We start from the raw sequence: 19,226 nt of genomic DNA, 5'->3' as shown, positions 1-19,226 counted from the left end.
ACTGGGTTGTGCAGCATGACCGAATGCTTCTTCTGGTGTTGCAAAATCCAAAGTAGACATTTGATTTTGCTATCTATCATTGCTTTGGAGCAGCTCCGCTCTCTGATTGCAAGATAAGAGTGTGCATGTATATGCATGCACACATGAGATCCCTTTCATCATGGGGTGAGCTCTGCTAAGATGCGATCTAACCTGAATTACAATGTTAAAATCTGCAGCCTCCCTACCTTCATTATTTGTCTTTTCTAGAATTTGAGAGTTTTTTTTGTCTTTTGATATGTATTCAGCAGTCTTTGTGCTGTGCATTTTTTCCATTTGGTTTTCAGATTTCTGATGTACAGTAATTGCCTGTTTTGTCTCCTAAAAACTTAAATTTAGAAATTTTCCTGAATACCTGAAACATTCTTAAAGAGCACAGACGTGCCTGTGCCTGCTTCTGCCTTCCCATTTTCTGGGTTGCACTCCAATAAGAGTAGGATCAAGGCCTTCAAAGAACAGGACTGATTAAACCGAATTTTTTTTTTTAATATTCCTCTCCTTTTTTAATCTAATAAAAACCTTTAAATACTGTACTAGACACAAGGAATATATCAAGGGAGAAAAAAAGATCAAAAAGAAAAGGGTCAGATAAAATGTGTTTTCGAGCAATTTTACATGTTTTAATTCAGAGGCAAAAGGGAGAGTTTAACTCAGTAGCACCTTGTGCACTGGGCAAGTGTTCAGTACCCAGGCAGGAATGTCCACTTGCTGCTTGGGAAGCCAGGATACTTCCGCTGTCCTGGAACACAAAAATTTGATTTCTCAGTTCACTGGGGAAAAGAGAGGTGAGGCTGAACTGTTGGCCCTGCTTGTCATCTCTGTAGGGAGGGAAGCACATAAAAAGGTGGAAGGAAATCCACCAGAATGCAGCAGCTGGTGCAAGGCCATTAGACTACAATTTTCATGAGGCTGACAGTAGGCCAAGAAACTACAAAATGGCAGCGACTGGGAATAGCTGAAACAGGTTGTACACTGTCGATAATTATATTTTCCATGGCAATGATGCCTACGCCAATACAATTTAAAAAAAAAAAAAAAGACTGGCGTGAATAATCTCAAGAAGAAATTATTGAAGTGATAGCTTGAGAGGCAACTAGTTGCTACAAATTAATCCACTGTATAAAAATGAAATTTTAACCAGGAAAATCACAAGGCTTGAAGATACCTAGCAGTAAGTAAACATCGCTGATGAAGATTTAGCACTAAGTACTGCCTGATTTATGGATTTATCAAATGCTATGTCATTGCAAATGTGAAAATGATGAGATAAAACAGTTAAACACCAAGGGAAAACCAGATAAAATGAAAAATAATAAAACATGTAGCAAATCTGGTTAACAAAGGAGGCAAGCAGCAATATTCTATATTGATGACAGAAAGAAAACTATGTAAACATTAAAAGAACGCTATCTATAGCTGCTCAGAATTCATGGAAGCTCTTTTAGAATATTAACAATTGATAGAAAAGTAGTAGGTCAAAGAAGAATAAAGGAAGAATATGCCAAGTTTAAAAGCCAAAATGGTACAGAAAACAGACAATTTAGTTGAGTGTAAATATGAAATGAGTGATGAGAATGAATGAGAAGGAAAATGACTGAGGACAGCTGGAGAAGGGAATAAGACTTAAGACCTGTTAAAACTTGACCGGTTTGTTTTACATCTCAAGGACAGCAAGTTTTTCTATAAAAGATGTGGCTGAATTTAAATTTTAATTAAACTAGTAATGCTACAACTCTTTATGCTATGAAGGTATTTTCTAAAGTGAATGAAATAAAACAAACTTGTTCCTTTGAATTTGTAAATGGCCTAGAACAGAAGATGAAATAGAAAGTTGACACCAAAAACTATTAAGGAATAAGCAAGAGCACCACTGATGATTTTAGCACAGAGTGAACAGTTACCCATGGCTGCTGGATGTAAGTAGCACAGCAAGAGGTAGGAAGCACAGCATGAAACGCATCTTGTGCCTACATTAAGAATTGCCGAGGCATCTCTCCCCATAAAGGCAAGTCATACAACGGAAAAGAGAAAAGGGGGATCTTTTCCTTCATAGTAGTGCCATATACTGGCTCCGACGTGCCAGAGCCTCAACTTGCATTTTTCCCCTGTAGATTTCCCTCTCCTCCTTCACACAGCTTTCCAGCTTCCTTGAGAATGCTTCATTATTCATAGTCAAATGCAAACAGAAAAATTACAAATTTAACACAACGGCAAACCAACTTAGCCAGGTATAACTGTACCTCTGTACTGCACTACAGACTTCGTTTTCTTCATGTGTGACTCAAATGCTTGTTCGGAAGCTGCTGTAGCAATTCACCTTGTTGTGACAGTTGCAACTAAAGTGCCACTGCAAGAGCCATCTGCAACCAGATGGCTTCAGTGACACTAGTTGAGTTTGCAAAGTGTTTTGGGAATGTAAGGAGGAACCGTGTGAATTAAACAACACCCATGTTTCAGTTACTTGCACTACAGTCTTTATCACAGGTATTGCATCACTTGTTTCCTTCAGAAGTTATGTATAAATAGTTCAAGGCACATATTGCAGATAATAAAGAACTAAAAAGAGAAGGAAAAATCTGTTAAAACGTCTTTCTTATTTGCTGTGTAGTGGCTCTGTTTAGGGCACTAGAAACAGGTGTTTCCAAATTGTTGATTTTTTAAATTTTCCTCTCATTTGTTATGCATACACATCTCTTAAACTAGCTTAATTTGGGAACTAAACTCTAAAAGAATAGTCCATAGGGACTAATTTTCCCTTGTCATTCCTCAGCTACAGACTTTACCAAGTACTCTCCCTAAAGGAATTCCTAGTATAAAGTATGTGCATTTCTAGGTTAAAAAAGAAACAGCGTATCACATTCACAACTGCAATTCAAAATTATTTTTTTTTGGTTTTGCAAAACCTGCCATACTTACTCTTCAGTGGGCAATGGTACAAATTAAGCTATAATCCAGATACCCCAAAGCTTTACTTAGTCTGCAGGTGATTTACAGTAGCATAAAACCAAACAACTTACAAATCAGTACATCCTACTGTGTTTTTAAATAACTAGCACACTTCTGTGAAATTTAGTGCACACTTCACCCCTTGTTGTTCTTCCCATTTAGACACCACAGGAGCAGTTCACGATAATCTAAGAAAATTACCAACTATCCTTGTAAATGACAAATGTAAATAGCTAGAATGAATTACTATTTATACTCACTTGATATAATACGGCACTTTGTTTGGTGAGATTGCCCTCTCCCAGGGGCCTTGGACAGAAGCTGTTAACAACAAACAAACAAACAAATAAATAACTGCACATGTACATTCATACATACAAACATACCTAGAAGAGAAGCATGGAGGTCAAGTTCAAAGCAAACAGGAAAGAACGTTAATCTCTAGAATTACAACTTTACACCCGGCCATGCTGATACAGGTCTGTTTGCTCAGTTGCCCGTGAAGGCAGGAAGGATTAACCTGCTGTTCTGAAATTTCTGTCCTAATCTGAGAGAAATTGAACTCATTCAGCTGCAAAGATAAATACAAAAACCCCTCCTTGACTACTAAGCTTACAGAACAGATATGAAGCAGAGCAAGCAACCTGTCTTTCTGGCATGTTCTTTTACAGGGTTCCACCTGCTAATGTGTTTGACTGGCTTTTCTTCAATTTCGTTCCTTGTGTGGGCAATGCTTTCAATCCTTCCAGGAACAGAATTATGCGCTTGTTTACATTTTACGTTGAGTGAAGTTACACTGAGAGACCATCTAAGTATTTTGTTTATTCTCTTGTTGACTTGTTCTAAATGGAACTTGTTCTAAATAACAATTTTATTTTTATTTCTCCACATTACTAATTGTGTTTGACCTACAGTAACAGCAAATAATGGAGAAAATGACAGTGCGATCACAAGAAATAGAGAGGAAATGACATTATTTACTCTTGGCTATCACAGTGTTAAACGTCAACATCAACTTACAATATAATGAAAATATTTAATCACAAAGTTTTATATAAAAGTCATTTGTAAGTAAATAATTTTTATTAGAGGCAGAGATATCTTCTAGTTTAGGCTGTAATCAGAAAGATAATTTTATTAAGAGTTTCTTATCTGTCAAAATCAGTAGAACCAAGAATTTTCATTTTTAATTTAGTGATTTCTTTATATGCAAAGTGATTTCGTTGGGAAAAAAAAAAGCCTGTTCACTTCAGCCAGTGTAGCCCTTCTTTTTAGTGACCCCTGCTGTTCACAGAGGAAAATAATTGTTACCGAGACTCAACTAGTAATTAGCTGCTTGATCATTTGGCTCCGAGTATTTTCTTTCCCTCTCTCATCCAAAATAGATACTTTAAAAACGCCACTCCCAAGCTGCAGGTACTTTAACGAAGTCAACAAATCACAATCCGTACAAATAAAAATGAACAATATACACATTTCATATGTTTTGTACCAGAACTGTTAACCAGATTCACAGAAGTCAGTCTGCAGAATGAAATATACTGCCCCTCTCTCGCCCACGTACTGGAGTGTGGACAACAAGAGTTGGAGGAAAGAGAAGAAACGTGCTTATAAAAATGGCTGTATAGGGAAATCTTGCTATTTTGATAGACTCGCCTGCACGTGAATTGTGAAGAAGGGCTGGAAGGAGGCTAGGGACCCCACAGAGGGGAAATAAATCAGACAGCAGCAGTGAAGGAAGCTGGAGCCGTTCTAGATGGTCTGAAAAGGAGAAGGAAGAGCAACTGGGAAGAGGGTGCAGGCTGGGAAGTGGGGCAAGGGGTTTCACATACGTTTTAGGCAACGCTGAGAAGCTAGGGAAAGGAAGGAATATGTTTGGAAGAAATATGAATGTGATAATCCTGTTTTAGATTGCTGGTGGCCAAGGAGTTATGAAAAGCCTATCACAGCATCTCTGTAGGTCCTGCTGTTGCCTTCAACCCCCAAATAATGATCTGTAGCTAAGCTGAGTGTATTGCTTTCCTATTACTTACACAGTTTTGCATTCTTTAAAAAAGAAAGGTAAAGTTAAATTTCAAAGGTATGAACCATGAAAACAGGTAACTCTCAAAGTGTGCAAGAAACACAGAATTTGAATTACAGTGTTAGATCCAATGGAAAAAGAGCACGCTGCACTGCCGTCGAAGTCTGTATCATGGCCCACACATACAGAAGCACAGAACTGTGTGCATTTTCAAATACAAATACAATTTCACTTTACACTATCAATTGCTTGGCGATTTCTTTGTATGTTTTTATTCAGTAATACTAACCTGTGTGTTAATATGTGGCCCATCAAATAGTTTTAAAATTCCTACTCAGTGACAATGATAAGGTTTCTTACCCATGGGAATTGGTATTATCTGAGGACTAATTTGAATAGGATTATACTAAGTTATAATTTTTGAAAATAAAATACCCTTCAGTATTAACTAAAAATTGATCATCTTACATATTTCTCTCCCAAACAATCATTAATATTCCCAATGGGAATACCACCAAGCTACACTTCTTCCACTTTAAGATTTGTTTTAAATTAAATACCTAAAGGACAGAACGGATTGCTGCATATTTTTTGGAAGATGTATTTCTTCTGTAGCTTCTGAATTAATCTGTGTAAGAGTTTTGCAGTCATAACTCATTATTGCAGAATCTTACATACGATAGTGTTCTTGATACATTAGAAGAGGAACAAATACTTTGCATTCATGAGAACTAAGTGCTTTAGGAATAACAAACAATTCTGTGATGTTCTGCATAATTGGATTTAGTGTTCCTTCAAGAAATTGCTGTGAAGCTCTCTATAATACACTTTTGCCTTCCTGGATGATACTAGCCTTGCATAAATTTGAGTTGACAAAATATGTGGTACTTTTTACAGCTATGCTAAGAGAATAATAATTTCATTTTTGGCAGAAGCCCAGAAGCTGAGAACAGCTGTTTCTTATCTCTGGTTACCAGTACAGGTTTACTATCCATTACAAAGCTAGTGCAGGTAATAGACATATACATAGAATTCCTGGTTAAGACCACATTAGTAGCCTATCTAAAAACTCTTGCTGGCAAAGACTTTTTTATATGACACTGTAGTATCCCTGTGTGCTACAGCACTCAAAAAGCAGACATTTTCCTGTTTGCCAAGTGTAATTCAAATGTTTTATTGTTCCAGCTTGCACAGCGTAAGAACCCATTATCATACACCCAGCTACTTACAATGCCGTTGACTGAAATTAAATACTACAACAAAATATGGGGCATTTTAAGAGTGAATTTAAATTTCCCTATACTTTATTTGCATTGATATACATTTTAATGGTTGCCTAATTTGGGAGTTTTATTTCTTTCTGTTGGTGTGCTAACATCTGAGACTTGCTTTGCCCATTCAACTTAAGTGAACACGGTTCTTGACGGTAAGCCTACATCCTTATTTGTTTGCAGAATGTATAATGAAACAGTAGCATGCTGGCTCTCTGAACTTCAGCAGTATTTTAATCTATGCAGGGATCTGAATGAAATATTAAAAGGACAATAGTAGAATTTTATCTGTGTTGATATTACAAAAAATAATCTGATAAATATTTCACTTTAGCACTACGAACATAACGAAAAATACGTGTATGTTTACTAATAGTAAACTATTTCTCCCCCAGCTATTCAAAGAGTAAATTTAGTATGTCCACATTTAAAAGTTACTCTCAGTGCTCCTTATTTACATAGTCAGCACACACTTCTAGTCACTATATAATGGCATGAGTATACATTTTCAGTTCTAAATACAAAGAAAATCTTTTGACTCCTATTTGTCACTAGGGGTTAAAGTAAACCCTTTAGTTTAGTAAAGGGAAAGTTTTAGGACAGAAACCACAAAGTAGCACCGCCTAGTACCCATACACGGTTACATATATCTTCTCAACTATTTTTTTTCCTTAGAAATTTATTATATATGCATTTCAGCATCATCGTAGGTAAAGCTGAGCTCATTTATATGTTAACAATCAAGACCTGCACTACCTGCTTGGTGGCCATAGTAGCTGTAACTCAGCAAGGTGCTTATTATGTTCACCTTTTAATAATGCTCATAATTGAATGATTCATTCTAGGAACTCTACCTGCATGACTCATTGTTCTACCTGGCACTATCATCATCAGTATCTTTATGCAAACACAGAGCTAGGAATTTGTTTATTTTTTCACATATAGTTTGTTTTCATACCAATTATTTTCACTGCAGCAAGGTATGGAGTTGGTGACTTCCGATAAAGGCAGGCAGGGAGGAAGAAATGATGATATAATCTTTGCATCTGGAAAGACTCTGATTCCCCAGGAATCAGAAGTTCACATCTGTGTAAGGTACCTTAACCTTTCGAAGAAGATGCATTGAGTACTATTCCAATTATTTTCAAATGAGACCATTATAAATGAGAAACTATTGCTCTCCACAGACTATAAAGAGCTTATGTTTCTCTTCCTGAGAGAATAAGCTAAAGCAATGTTTCCTCTCCATAATCAGTTCATGATATATGCTGGCAGGACGCCATCTCCAATAGGTATGCCTGTGTGACAGTGGCACAATAGAGGTGTCTGCATAATCTATGAGTTCTTTGAGATTTTTTGCAACAGATGTCAGTATACATCTGTAAAATATGATTCCCCCCGCCCCGATTTATAGAGAATTGATTTCTAAATTATGTGCATTTATTGCACTAGGTGAGGCCAAAGAACAATCAGATTGCCTTGTGTAGCACTGAGGTCTAATGTTGCACCATGTAGTTGAAAAACTGATGTCAGAATACATCGACAACACAATTTAGAAGTTACAAGGCAGAAACATCAATCAAAACTTGTCTTTCATAAGGACTACACAGCACGGGGTCTATTCTGCTCCAAGCCCTAGCTTGTGGTGCTGCACATGTGGATGGATTCACAGGCATTTCAGAGATAGAGAGCTCCTTCTCAGCTGGGATTCTGCTGTTCTTAAACCCAAGCAAGCACTCACTGCTTCCCTGTAATGCTAGCAGTACCGTCTGTTGCTGCAACACACATGCAGACATTTTCAGAACACTTCAAATCAATTTGAAGGAGGGATTATCAGTCATTAAAAAGTTCAGCACATGATCAGGGCCAATTACAATGACGGTCATCTTACAAGAGTTATAAAAGAGGCCTTTCCCTCCTGCGTTTCCTGCTGGAATCTTTATGGCCAACTTCAGATTTCTCACCTGCAGCATAGGGTCAACATTATATGATACAACCTAAATAATGCACACCTTTAATCATAAATGGTGTTTCCAGAAGTTTCCAAATGCCACTTGTAACGTGAATTATAAAATCCATCTAATGTGCATTTTCTTAAATGTCACACTACTGTAAAATGGCAAAAATACAAGCATCTACTTGTTTAATAAAGGAATACTGCATGAAATACAGCAAAGTGGTATAGTCTGTATTGATCCACATATCCCAAGCTATGGGTACTTCCAATTGCTAACTTCTGTTGCACTCTTGAGCTCTTAAAAATAAAATCTCTAAAACTGACTCATCAAATGAGGTCAAAAAAGGACCTAATCAAATTGGTGGTGATTTTTATGCAAATGGATTTAGATAAATAGAAAAATAAATCTTTGGTAAATATTCCATGTCTCACATAGCAAAACGTAACAGAAAAATTATAATATATGTATATAGTACATGCCTATTGTACCACAGTCCTGGAATTTGAGGACAAAGGAACATCCTAAACTGAACACAACGTACATCTCATGACAACAAGGGCGCATGGTTAAATGCATCAGAGCTAAACTTGGCAGTGTAAAAAATGAAGTAATTTTCGTTTAGGCTTCACAGGTCCAATGTTACTCCAAAAAGATTATAAAATATTGGGGGGACGATTCTCTCTTAGCAACATACTAATTCTTTATACAAAAGTATAATAGGCAATAACCCATCTTTTGAGTCTTATACTAATTAAAAGTAAAAAATAACATTTGATTACTTGCAAATTATTTAGCATTGCAAAATATAGGATTGTCTACCAACCAAGGATAAAATACAGAAATTAGTTAGGCTGCTCTTAAAAAAATAAGACAGCAATTTTCTTGCCCACTCGCCCCCAAAAAAAACCCCAACCCTGCTTTAAAATAAATACTATACAGCATTTGTAAATTGATGACAAATGAAAACCAAGAAAACAAGAGAGAAAGATTTAGAATGAATTATTTTTAAGTACCATTCTAAGGTATTTTTTATTGGAAGCCTTTTTTTCACAAACACAAGATGTTAATTACAAGGAAAAATTGCTTGCTTCCAGCTGAAGAGAGGGGGAGAAAATAATTTGAAAACTGTCTTTATCATTTTCTTCAGAAATTTGTATCCCAATGTATTAGAGTAGAAAGGGTCACTTAGCACAAAAATGCAGAAAAGAGGAAAACATAGGTATAAAGCTGGAATTCCATAAATCCTATTTCATTGTGAATCCAATACATTATTAAGTTTTTTGGAGAGATTCTCTGTGGTTTTCCTGAGAAGAAAATATAACTGAAAAATTAAAGCCCACAAGAGAAGGACTGGTGATCATATGACCTGGTGACATACTTTCACTGTGAAATTAATCCTACTAATTTTATTCCAAAAGTAAGAATAAAGAGATTCTCTCAAAATATGCCAGTGTTATATTTCTCTTAAAAACCTTTAGCAGTCAGGCAAAGGCTAGCACTACCAAAAGTCACAGCTATGGTCACAATATTCTAAACAAGGAAGAAATGGACTGAAGACATTTTCTGCTAACTTTAGGCCTAATTTACACTTCACACAAGTCTTGAGGTTGAATTAGTGCCCAGTGCTGCTACAAATTCACCATGATAATAATAAAGGCAAGAACTGTGAAGTGAACTTTTTTTTTGTTGGTACTTTAATAGTTTTCTTTTTTCCTTCTTCAAAAGCACATGCAGTCACTTTGCCTTTATACAAAAGCAGAAAAAAAAAGTTTTCTAGCAATCAGGTTCCTCTAGCCAATATGACCATCTTTAAATGCACTAATAAAATCCCTTTGCTTCCAGACAGTTCCCAGAGTTAGGCTGATTCTTTTGCGACCACTTATCCTCTATCTTTATATTACTACCTGGTAATATTTTCTATTCAAAACATTCAATGTGATATCTAAAAATATTAAATCATATATCCAAAAGACATGGATGAATGGACATGGTCTTCAACGTCTGCATGTCAAAAGTGATATCTGGAAGACAATATAATATAACGTATGCAGTGAGAAATAAGAGAGAAAGATTAACAGATTCCTGTTAGCACTGGAAAATAATCTTTCCAGTGGATGGGTAAAGTGTCTTAAGAGTCCTAGAGCCCTGTCATTTTCAGAGTCAGATGTCTTAATTTGCAGGACTTGCCCTTTAAAAGACGTCTGCTTGTGCAAGAAAGAGCTTCACTAATCTTTGCTTTGCATAATAATCTAAGCACTCACCCAGTAGGTGGGAGATGCAAGTACTTGACTTCTCTCCCAGCTTGAAGGAATTCAGACCACATCTCCATTGGGTCTGAATTGGAATTCAGACCACATCTCCAATTTCTCAGGAGAGTGGCCTAAATAACTGAAGGAAAACACAAAAGCACAGAAAAAAGAAGAAAAAAACAGATCCGAACCCTAACAGCTCTGAGCTTATCCAGAGGAGACACTAAGGTTACATAGCCTACTCCTGTGATCATATTTTTTATTTTTAAACAACAATTGTCTGACATAAAATACAGAAGATGCACTCTGATCTGTTGGCTACAGCATTTGTAACCTTTCTGTTTCTCAATGAAAGCAGCTATGGTTGCCTCATTTCATGTTGAAGTCAGTGCTGTTCCTGCTTGGAAGTCTAAACTTAAAGGCATAGTTAGGTATCTCCGTTAAAATATTAGTTCCTAGCACATCTTTAGGTATGCAGATTTAAAAGTCTGGTACTGATGTATCCAGGCAGCAGAAGCTTGTAGCCTGGGAAATACAAATCACAAAATGTTAGCTAGATGTAAATCAGCCTTTTAGACTTGCAAAGCTAAATGTTCTTTCTGTTCCTTGTATTTCTAGGTTCTTCACCTTGATGAGAGTCCCATGTTCTCTGAGCTTGGGAATCACAAGCAGTGCCTGGGATCTCCCAGTCACACTCGGAAGTAAGCGCCAGTTATATCTGAGCACTATTTCATGCAGTCACTTCATTGACATGCTATACATACTCACCGATGGCTCGTACTGGAGCTGGACAGTAAATTACAAGGTTTGCTTATGCTTTTAAGATGTAATACCTTCTATTTTTCAGTGATCACAAGTAATGCACGTGAATGAGCTATCACATTAAAAATAAGATTGATGGGAGGCTGGCTAGCACAGCAATTGATATTAAAAACAATCTGACACCAATCCTACCTCTCATTTACTGCACCTCAAAAAAAAGGTAATAACTGTTGTGACAAATATAGGTGGGTACTCCAACAAGAGACAATGAATCCCATTCTTTGTAAGAGGCAGCATCACAGATAAAAATAAAGGAGAAGTCAAAAAAGTGAAATTATTCCAGAGGAGTCACTGAAAACTCTGCAGCTGGCATTATGTTTGAAATTTGCAGGTACTCTTTTTACACTTCAGTTACTGTATATAGTTTCCAAATTAAGCACCATCATCCATGAAAGGATCACAGATTTTTTTAAATTACTTTGCTAAATATTTAATAGTTTCTCTTTAATAGAAGGGGGGGGGGGGGTGTTTGCTATTTTTTTCACACCCTGATTTAGATCATTCTAATTAAACAGCAAAACCTTCAAAACCAACAAGCTCGCTCCATGGATTCACGACATAATATCTTGCACATGTAATACATTTTATCAGCTATATCTTAACAACTATCACTGTGAATGCTGGGAGCCTCTCTCCTTGGCAAGGAATAAACTGAGGAGGAGCTGGGACTCTGTGGAGACTGACAGAGTGAAATGAGCTTGGGGAAGCATAAAGGACTGATCACAAGATCAAGGCCTGAGTTAAGAGCCCAGCAAAAAGTGTAGGAGGCCTGGAGAGAGGCAAGTTCATGTGCTAGCAGAAAGGTAAGGGCCAGTTTTGGTGAGGGACCTTTATACTTAAGGGCAGCCCAAAGCCTTGGTATAGAGATACAAGTGTCCTAGCTCCTTTGTCATCACTTTTTAAACTCGCAACCAGGAGATGTCTGAATTATACTGTGCCACAGCATAGATAAACACTGTCACCTGGTCATTTAGAAGAAGAAAGAGTGGAAAGAAAAGGTCAAACTGCATGAAAGGATAATGGAGAAAAATTGTGCCTAAATTAAAGATGCTACAAGGGAGCATCTTGTTTGTTTGGTTTTTTCCTTTTTCACTCCTTATCTCTCTAGCTCACACCTTCCTTCCCATCTCTCTCAGAAATAGCTATAAGAATAGCTCTTAGGCTGCAAGTGCTTAGAAGCAGGGACTACCATTTGATTCCTTGCCTGCACAGGGCATGACAAATATGAGGTCCCTGCATCACTCCCCATTATTTTTGTGCTAGGTTTTCAACAGCCCTATGCAGCTTCAGTTCCAACCAAGCAGAAACAGACAGATAATGCTGTAATTTCTGTATATAAAATAATAACAAACATAAAAAACATTACCACAGATTAGAGGCTCATATTTATGTCTTCCACATAGGAGAGAAGTGTAATTCAGTCACTGATTTAATGTGAACTTGACTACAGTACCACCCTTTTTGCAGAACTACTTAAGGTAGATCAACTCTAAAAGGACAATTTTTCATATAAGTATGTAAACACAGTTGGGAGCTGAAGATCTTGACTCGCAACTTAAAGTGAGCAAACATGTACGGTAGAGGTAAAGTTGATGCTGAGTTTGAGAGGATGAACTGATTATTACCAGCATATAAATTAAGTATGAAATAGCCAATAAATCACTTATTTTCCTTACTTATTACAGTTTGCATTGATCTCATGTGTATCTCAGCTCCTTAGATAAAAACGATCTGTGAGTTGAGCTTATAAAATAAAACCAGAGAGCAGAATTACCATGATTCATCTTTTCACTGCTGGTGCCACAGCTAGATTGATCCAACTTGGACTCTGTTTGCCATGCACTGAAAGATCATTTACAAGCCATTAAATTCACCTTCATTTGGGTTGCCCAATTCTGTTTGGCAACCCTTATGTTTGACTCGTTCATCCCCAAAAGTACAGATACAGAAACAAGACTAGTGCTAGATGGCAAAGACTGTGGCACACTCTCTCCTGCAGCACTACCTCTCCAATAGATGTGCTTCCGTCAGTGTAGGGATGCAGCAGAGGTAGTACATGAAAAGCATGTAAGAGCACGATAATTTCCTCAGGTGTAGTAACAGTACACAATACTGCGGAATGGGATGCTTTTGGAATTTTATGCTTATGAGAGATGGGACTGGTAGATGCACTGGCAGTTTTCAGTGACTGAACGCTTACACTTAGGAAGGATTCTGTGGATATTTTCAGTGCTTCAAATACCTAACTTTTGCATGCACATGTAAGAATATGTATTTGCACACACATCTAAGAAAGAGAGAGAGAACAAACACACACATGTCAATTTTTTCTCAGTGATTTTGCTACTTCCAAAGTCAACACATTTTCACCTGGCCCCTTTTCCTAAAGCAATCCTCAAGTGGTGAGAAGTGTCCAGAATGATTTTTTTTCACTCTTTGCTGGCTCTGGTTAGTACACAGAAGAATAATGTATTGTCTCAGTGTCTCACTAATGGTGGGTGGGCTAAAAGAGGTGGCTACCATAACACTGAGCAGCTTTTAGATTGATCTAGTTTATCAGTAATAAGGCAGAATGAGTCTAGGACGTAACTGTCACACCAGTTGCCTGGCTGCACTCAGCACTGGCACAGAACAATGACGTGCTGTTCAGTGTGATAACGTAGTTCAGGTCACTCTAGTCTCTTCCAGATTGCTGTATAGGCTTGCTTAATTTACCCTCCAAATTTGTTCTTTCACCAGGAACACACTGTGTGTCATAAGAAAAGCAGGCATCTGCTTACATATTGCATTCATGTCATATACCCATAATTCTCACACGTTCAAGCTTGACAAGTCTGATTTGCAGTTATATATATTGAGCTGACAAATTATTTCCAGTGATTAAGAGTTAATTAAAAGAGATTTTGAAAAAGTAGTAGAAATTACAAAAATAGGGCATATTTCTTCACAGGATCATAATTTGATAAAATAAGATGCAGGGTTGAAGCTTTGTGAGCCTGCATTGTGCTTACATGGCACAACATCGACTCTTGTTTTGAATTTGCAGTTCATACCACTGAGAATTTTCAGTTTCCCATTGAGATTTTCAGTGGAAAAATGGTTAACCAATTAAAGTTACAATACAGTATCAGCTGAAGAAAAGTTTGTCCTCTAAACCCACTGTGAACGTAGCTGTGCAATAATAGTAACATCTATTTTTGACGTCTGGATAGCTTGTCCCTCTGCATGTAGGAGACCATTATCCTGTGACTGTGTTCTGTTCTGCTGATATAATCTCTTAAATAAAGTTTTATTGTTTGCTTTCCTTAATTGAAGTACAATAGAAAAGACATGGCCTTTAAGAAGCTTCACTTTAGTCACTGCCTTGGAGCTTTGAAGGTGTTTCAAGATGTCTTTCAGTGTACTTCAAAACATCCTTGATAAAAGAGTGTGTGTAGAGTTGGAGTGGGAATATTACTGGCAATTATATTTTAGGCAGTTGTAAAAAGTTTACTTAACTGCCATCCTTCTTCCAACTTTCCCACTACAGTTTTGATCCTCTCACTGCTCTGCTAAGTGATCAAATCCTGCAAAATATTTTTCTTGCAGGTCTTATTTTGCCCCTTTTTGGAGCTGAATATTTATTTGAACAGATAAACGAAATTTAAATTTTTTTGAATCCTTTCTCAGTTACAATAGTCAGAAACTCTTGCAATTTTTAATATCATTTTAATTCACTAGTCCTAAGAGGGAAGCTTCAAATAATGAAGGCCAGCCTCGCATTGACAGATGTATGGACAAACAGACTTGATACTGGCAGATATTTTCCTTTTACCCTGGACTATATGAACTTATTTAACAGTCTTCTGCTGCCAGTAATGAAAAAAATGAAAACCATTATAATATAGTCTAAAATAGAAACTCATAGCAATGATAACCAGCACATGGCTACAAAAATATCAATTAACTGTGTGTGCAAGCTGAGCAAGAAAAATGGGAAATTACTTACTGGTAAGAAAATGCTGGGAAGTAGGGCCAAAATCCCTGTGAGCTTCATGCAGTTGCCTGATGCGCTCATCAATGGCCACCTGTTAAGAGAGGAGAAAAAAAAATGTCTCTCTTCTAGACAAGTAACAAGTAGCAAATATAGTCAAATACTTTTTTCATTAGAGAACTTTCTGTTTAAAATTAAGCAGGCTCCTGCAACAATTGTTAAATCTCATTTAAGACCTGAGGGTTATGTGCCTTATCCAAAAGAAAGGAGGTCAAAAAAGGTTTGGGTTTTGGTGTTTTTTTTCCCCCCAACTTTAACTGATGCTAGAATAAGTTGAAAATGAAAAGGCTGATAAATAAAGGTATAGCAAATTGGCCTGGCTTTATGTACCTGAAGGGAATGTGACTGTTGCTTGCCAATATTGAAGTCAGAAACATTCCTCTACATTAACACTTTTACAGAACTACCTCAAAAGTACTTTTTGAGACTATGCTACTATAAATCAGCATATGAAAAGTAATCTCTTTTAATGTGGGCATGATAACCATATTTTAGCCAAGTGCTGAAACGAGGGTAACCAAAGAGCATCTGGTACAAACATTTCTCTGTTCTTTTAATCAGTCAAATCCCAGCCCCTTGACCCTTTCCTTGGAATAGTCCTTTGAAGAACATGTTCCTAATGTTTTGTTGGGTTGCTGTACTGCATGAAAACACAGATGCTAGTTGTAAGATTGGTTTTATCTTTACCCTTGAAAATCCCAGTAGAGTTAAGTATCAAGCAAGCAGCCAAGAGGGGCTGGTTGCTAGAAGATTCCATAGTGTATGAATGACATCTACCAGCAACTTTATAGCCTATATGCTAAAAGGATACCATCATTAAGTTAGACCTAAGAATAGGATTAGGTAAAGCAAGGAAGAATGTTTGAAAGTAATGACAGAATATTTTAGAAATGTATTTAACTGACAGAAAGCAGATTCACTCAGCTTAAATATTGTCTGATAAGAAAAAGTGTTGTACCAACACTGGCAAAGCAGAAGGTAAAAGTGGTTGGTCTGGTTTTGTTGTCCTTATTGTGAGATATGTAACAAGGAAACAAGTAGGTTGCACGAGTAAAGAGAAATCCACATTTTAAAACTTTCAGGGATTTTTTTGGTTGGTGGTAGGAAGGAGCAATTGTATAATAACTGGGCATGATTCAGTTAGAAAGGAAAAATAATGATAGAATTGACTAGCTCTTTGATATTGCTGTGCTTGTTTGCCAAAGAACCCCTAGCCCCCAAAATCTTGTTTCACTCAACACAATAGAAATTTAACATCAGGATGTGATTTCTTTGCTTACAGTTTCAAAACTGACACTATGACCAAAGAGCCCCCCTTCCTTTCTTTCCTCATTTTTCAGATGCTTTTCCTGCAGCTTCCTCCATTTCTATGCCTTCTTTTCTCCTCTGGCTTCCTTTACACAGACAAGATCAATGCGATTTTTTTGTTAGTCCCTGTTGACCAGCACCTTCCCATGTAGCTCAGCTACTAGCATATCACTATGTAGCCTCTGTTCTTATTTCTACTGTTTTCTGGAATCCAGAATTACTCACAGAGCAACATTTATATTGGCAGGTTTAAGGCAGGCACATGCTGGCTCAGTCCTATGACCTGTGCTTTTTCTGTTTAATCTTGCTGATTGCTTAGCTAGACAAAACTAAGCCTAGGAAGAGGATGAACTCTGGATAACTTCTGAAACTGGGCAGAAGAAGGCTGGGTAAAGGACAGCTTAAGCCTAGAGTGAATTGCACGGACAGATGTTCTGTTAAGCAATGCTTCATACTAGGAACTGGCTTGGGGCTTGAGTTCACAGCTAATTCACAGAATAGGTATAAGCTAGGGAAGTCTGTAAGTGCATAGAAAACAATGATAGGGCTGCCTCTGGTCATCAATATCATTAGCTTAAGTATAGAAGCATAAACTAATGTGATACTATTTTTAATCAAGAAATGGCCTTTCAATGAAGACTAGGAAGATGAACATATATAAAATGGACACATGCAAATAAAAAAATACTGGAAAAATGTTAATGGAATTATATATACTCTTTGGAATCCTCTTAAAATAAACCTTGTAACATACCTCTTTTGTCATTAGGACATTATTGGTTAGTAAAGAAACATAAGGCTCCTCCCTTTATATTAGTACTTACTTTTCAATAAGTCAACTAGGATGGAAAAAGTACTGGCATGCAGAATCTCTAAAGAGAACGAGAGCTCTGCAAATACACAGCAGGGAGCAGTGTTTCATATAGGAGAATGACAACAGTCAGCTTGTGGTCAGAATAGAGTATGGGAACCCTTTGGTGCGTGTGACCACTGCCAGCTCACAGCCCATACAACTTCAAGTGTGCTAAAACTGAGAATTTCAATCACTTCAAAAAATCCAGGTGAGCTTTGGGCTGCACAAAATTATTAAACTGAGATTTTTAGCCATGTATGCACATCCAGCAAAATAAAATACCTTACACACTTCAGGGTAAACTTTGAAACTGAACAGCCTTGGATGTGAGCCAGGAAATACCTCTGTCTAGAGGTAGATTTTGTCAATACAGAGATGAATAAAACATTGGGAAATCTTGAGTATTCTTCAGGAAATATAACCTGAGAACACAAGAAGTTATTCCATTTGGCTGCCAGGAAATACTGCTTATTGATGTATCGGCATACTACCTTTTAGGTGCCAAAAGATGAACTCAACTTGTGATGGCAGAGTAAGGAAGATTATTGCAGTTAGTCTCTATGAATTTTACAAAGACTAAGATGTAAATGATAAAATAACAGAATTTGAACCCACAATAACTGGGGTTATTGTGAACAATAAAAAACCACACCTGAACAAACAATGATTACTTAAAGTTACAGAATAATATGCCTCTGATCCAATAAAATCAGAGTTGGGTTTGGCTTTGTGGCTTACACCCCAACTACCTGGAGAAGCAAAATCATATCCACCTAAGTCTTCATAACTGATTTGTAATTCTTGAAAAAAAAAGTCACTGTCATGTACATTTTTTTAATTCATTTTCAAAAACAAGCCATAGGTAATTCCCAAATTTTGAATTTTGTCTTGTTTTCTTCCAAGTCAAGTGAAATAGGTTCCTCCAATATAAGCAGAAACAGTACTCTATATATTTTTGTATGCTATGCTCTGAACCAAGTGCAGTTTTCCTTAGAACAAAATGATGTTGTGAAAAACTGGAGCTGTGTGCAAAGAAAACAACAAAATTTTCAACCCAATTCAAGCATTCATTTTCCTTGCTTTAAATGGAAGAACACATATATACTGTTAATGAAGTTTTGCAAATACCCCCCCTGCCATGTCTCAATAGCCAAAGGAAAAATTATGTCTGCTGACTTCAGTAGTCTCTTCCTACTAGAATCAGCTCAGCCAGACTAATATGCACGAAGTAATCATTTTAAAGGCAGTTACCAGTACTTAACATGCAAGATGGGACTATGTATTGGATTTGTCTTTTAGGTAAAACACTCTACAGTATTTCTCCACAAGTAATTTTACTTTAAAAAAGAAACCAAAACAAACAATAGGTGAATTTCTAAAAAGTCAGCTGTTGCTTTATCTGAATCAAGATATGAGAATTTGGTTTTAACTGACCAAAGTCTTTTTATATCTGATTTTGACTTAAAAACAAACATCAGGATTTTCTGTAATTGGGGTACTTGAACTGTTGCTTTTCTTCACTGAGGACGCATGGTTGAAAAGACATGCATTTCCATTATTTGTTTAATCCACTGTTTTACATAACATTTATCTTCTTTCAATCGTAACAAATGAAAGAGCCACAGTAGTGCAGTAAATGTTGTACTTGAAGCTGAAGATGGTAATATTAAAGATCCTGTACTGATTTTAAGTGATATTGACATGGAACATAAACAGCTTCTGCT

At 36.8% G+C, this 19,226-nt stretch overlaps 1 protein-coding gene across 2 annotated transcripts in view; it reads right to left on the bottom strand.

Annotated features, from left to right (window-relative positions):
* The window catches only part of DMD (dystrophin), a 1,150,282-nt gene that overhangs the window by 113,800 nt on the left and 1,017,256 nt on the right, over positions 1 to 19,226 (bottom strand). For both annotated transcript variants that reach the window (XM_072848384.1, XM_072848392.1), the window contains 2 exons: positions 15,297 to 15,375; positions 3,246 to 3,306 (listed from right to left, as the gene is read on the bottom strand). In XM_072848384.1, the coding sequence (XP_072704485.1) occupies positions 3,246 to 3,306; positions 15,297 to 15,375 (140 nt within the window). The remainder of the gene's footprint in view (positions 1 to 3,245; positions 3,307 to 15,296; positions 15,376 to 19,226) is intronic.

The sequence above is a fragment of the Ciconia boyciana genome, chromosome 1 (assembly GCF_034638445.1).
Source record: "Ciconia boyciana chromosome 1, ASM3463844v1, whole genome shotgun sequence".
NCBI lineage: Eukaryota > Metazoa > Chordata > Aves > Ciconiiformes > Ciconiidae > Ciconia > Ciconia boyciana.
The sequence above is the reverse complement of the archived record's forward strand: the minus strand, read 5'-3'. Positions and strand labels throughout refer to the sequence as shown.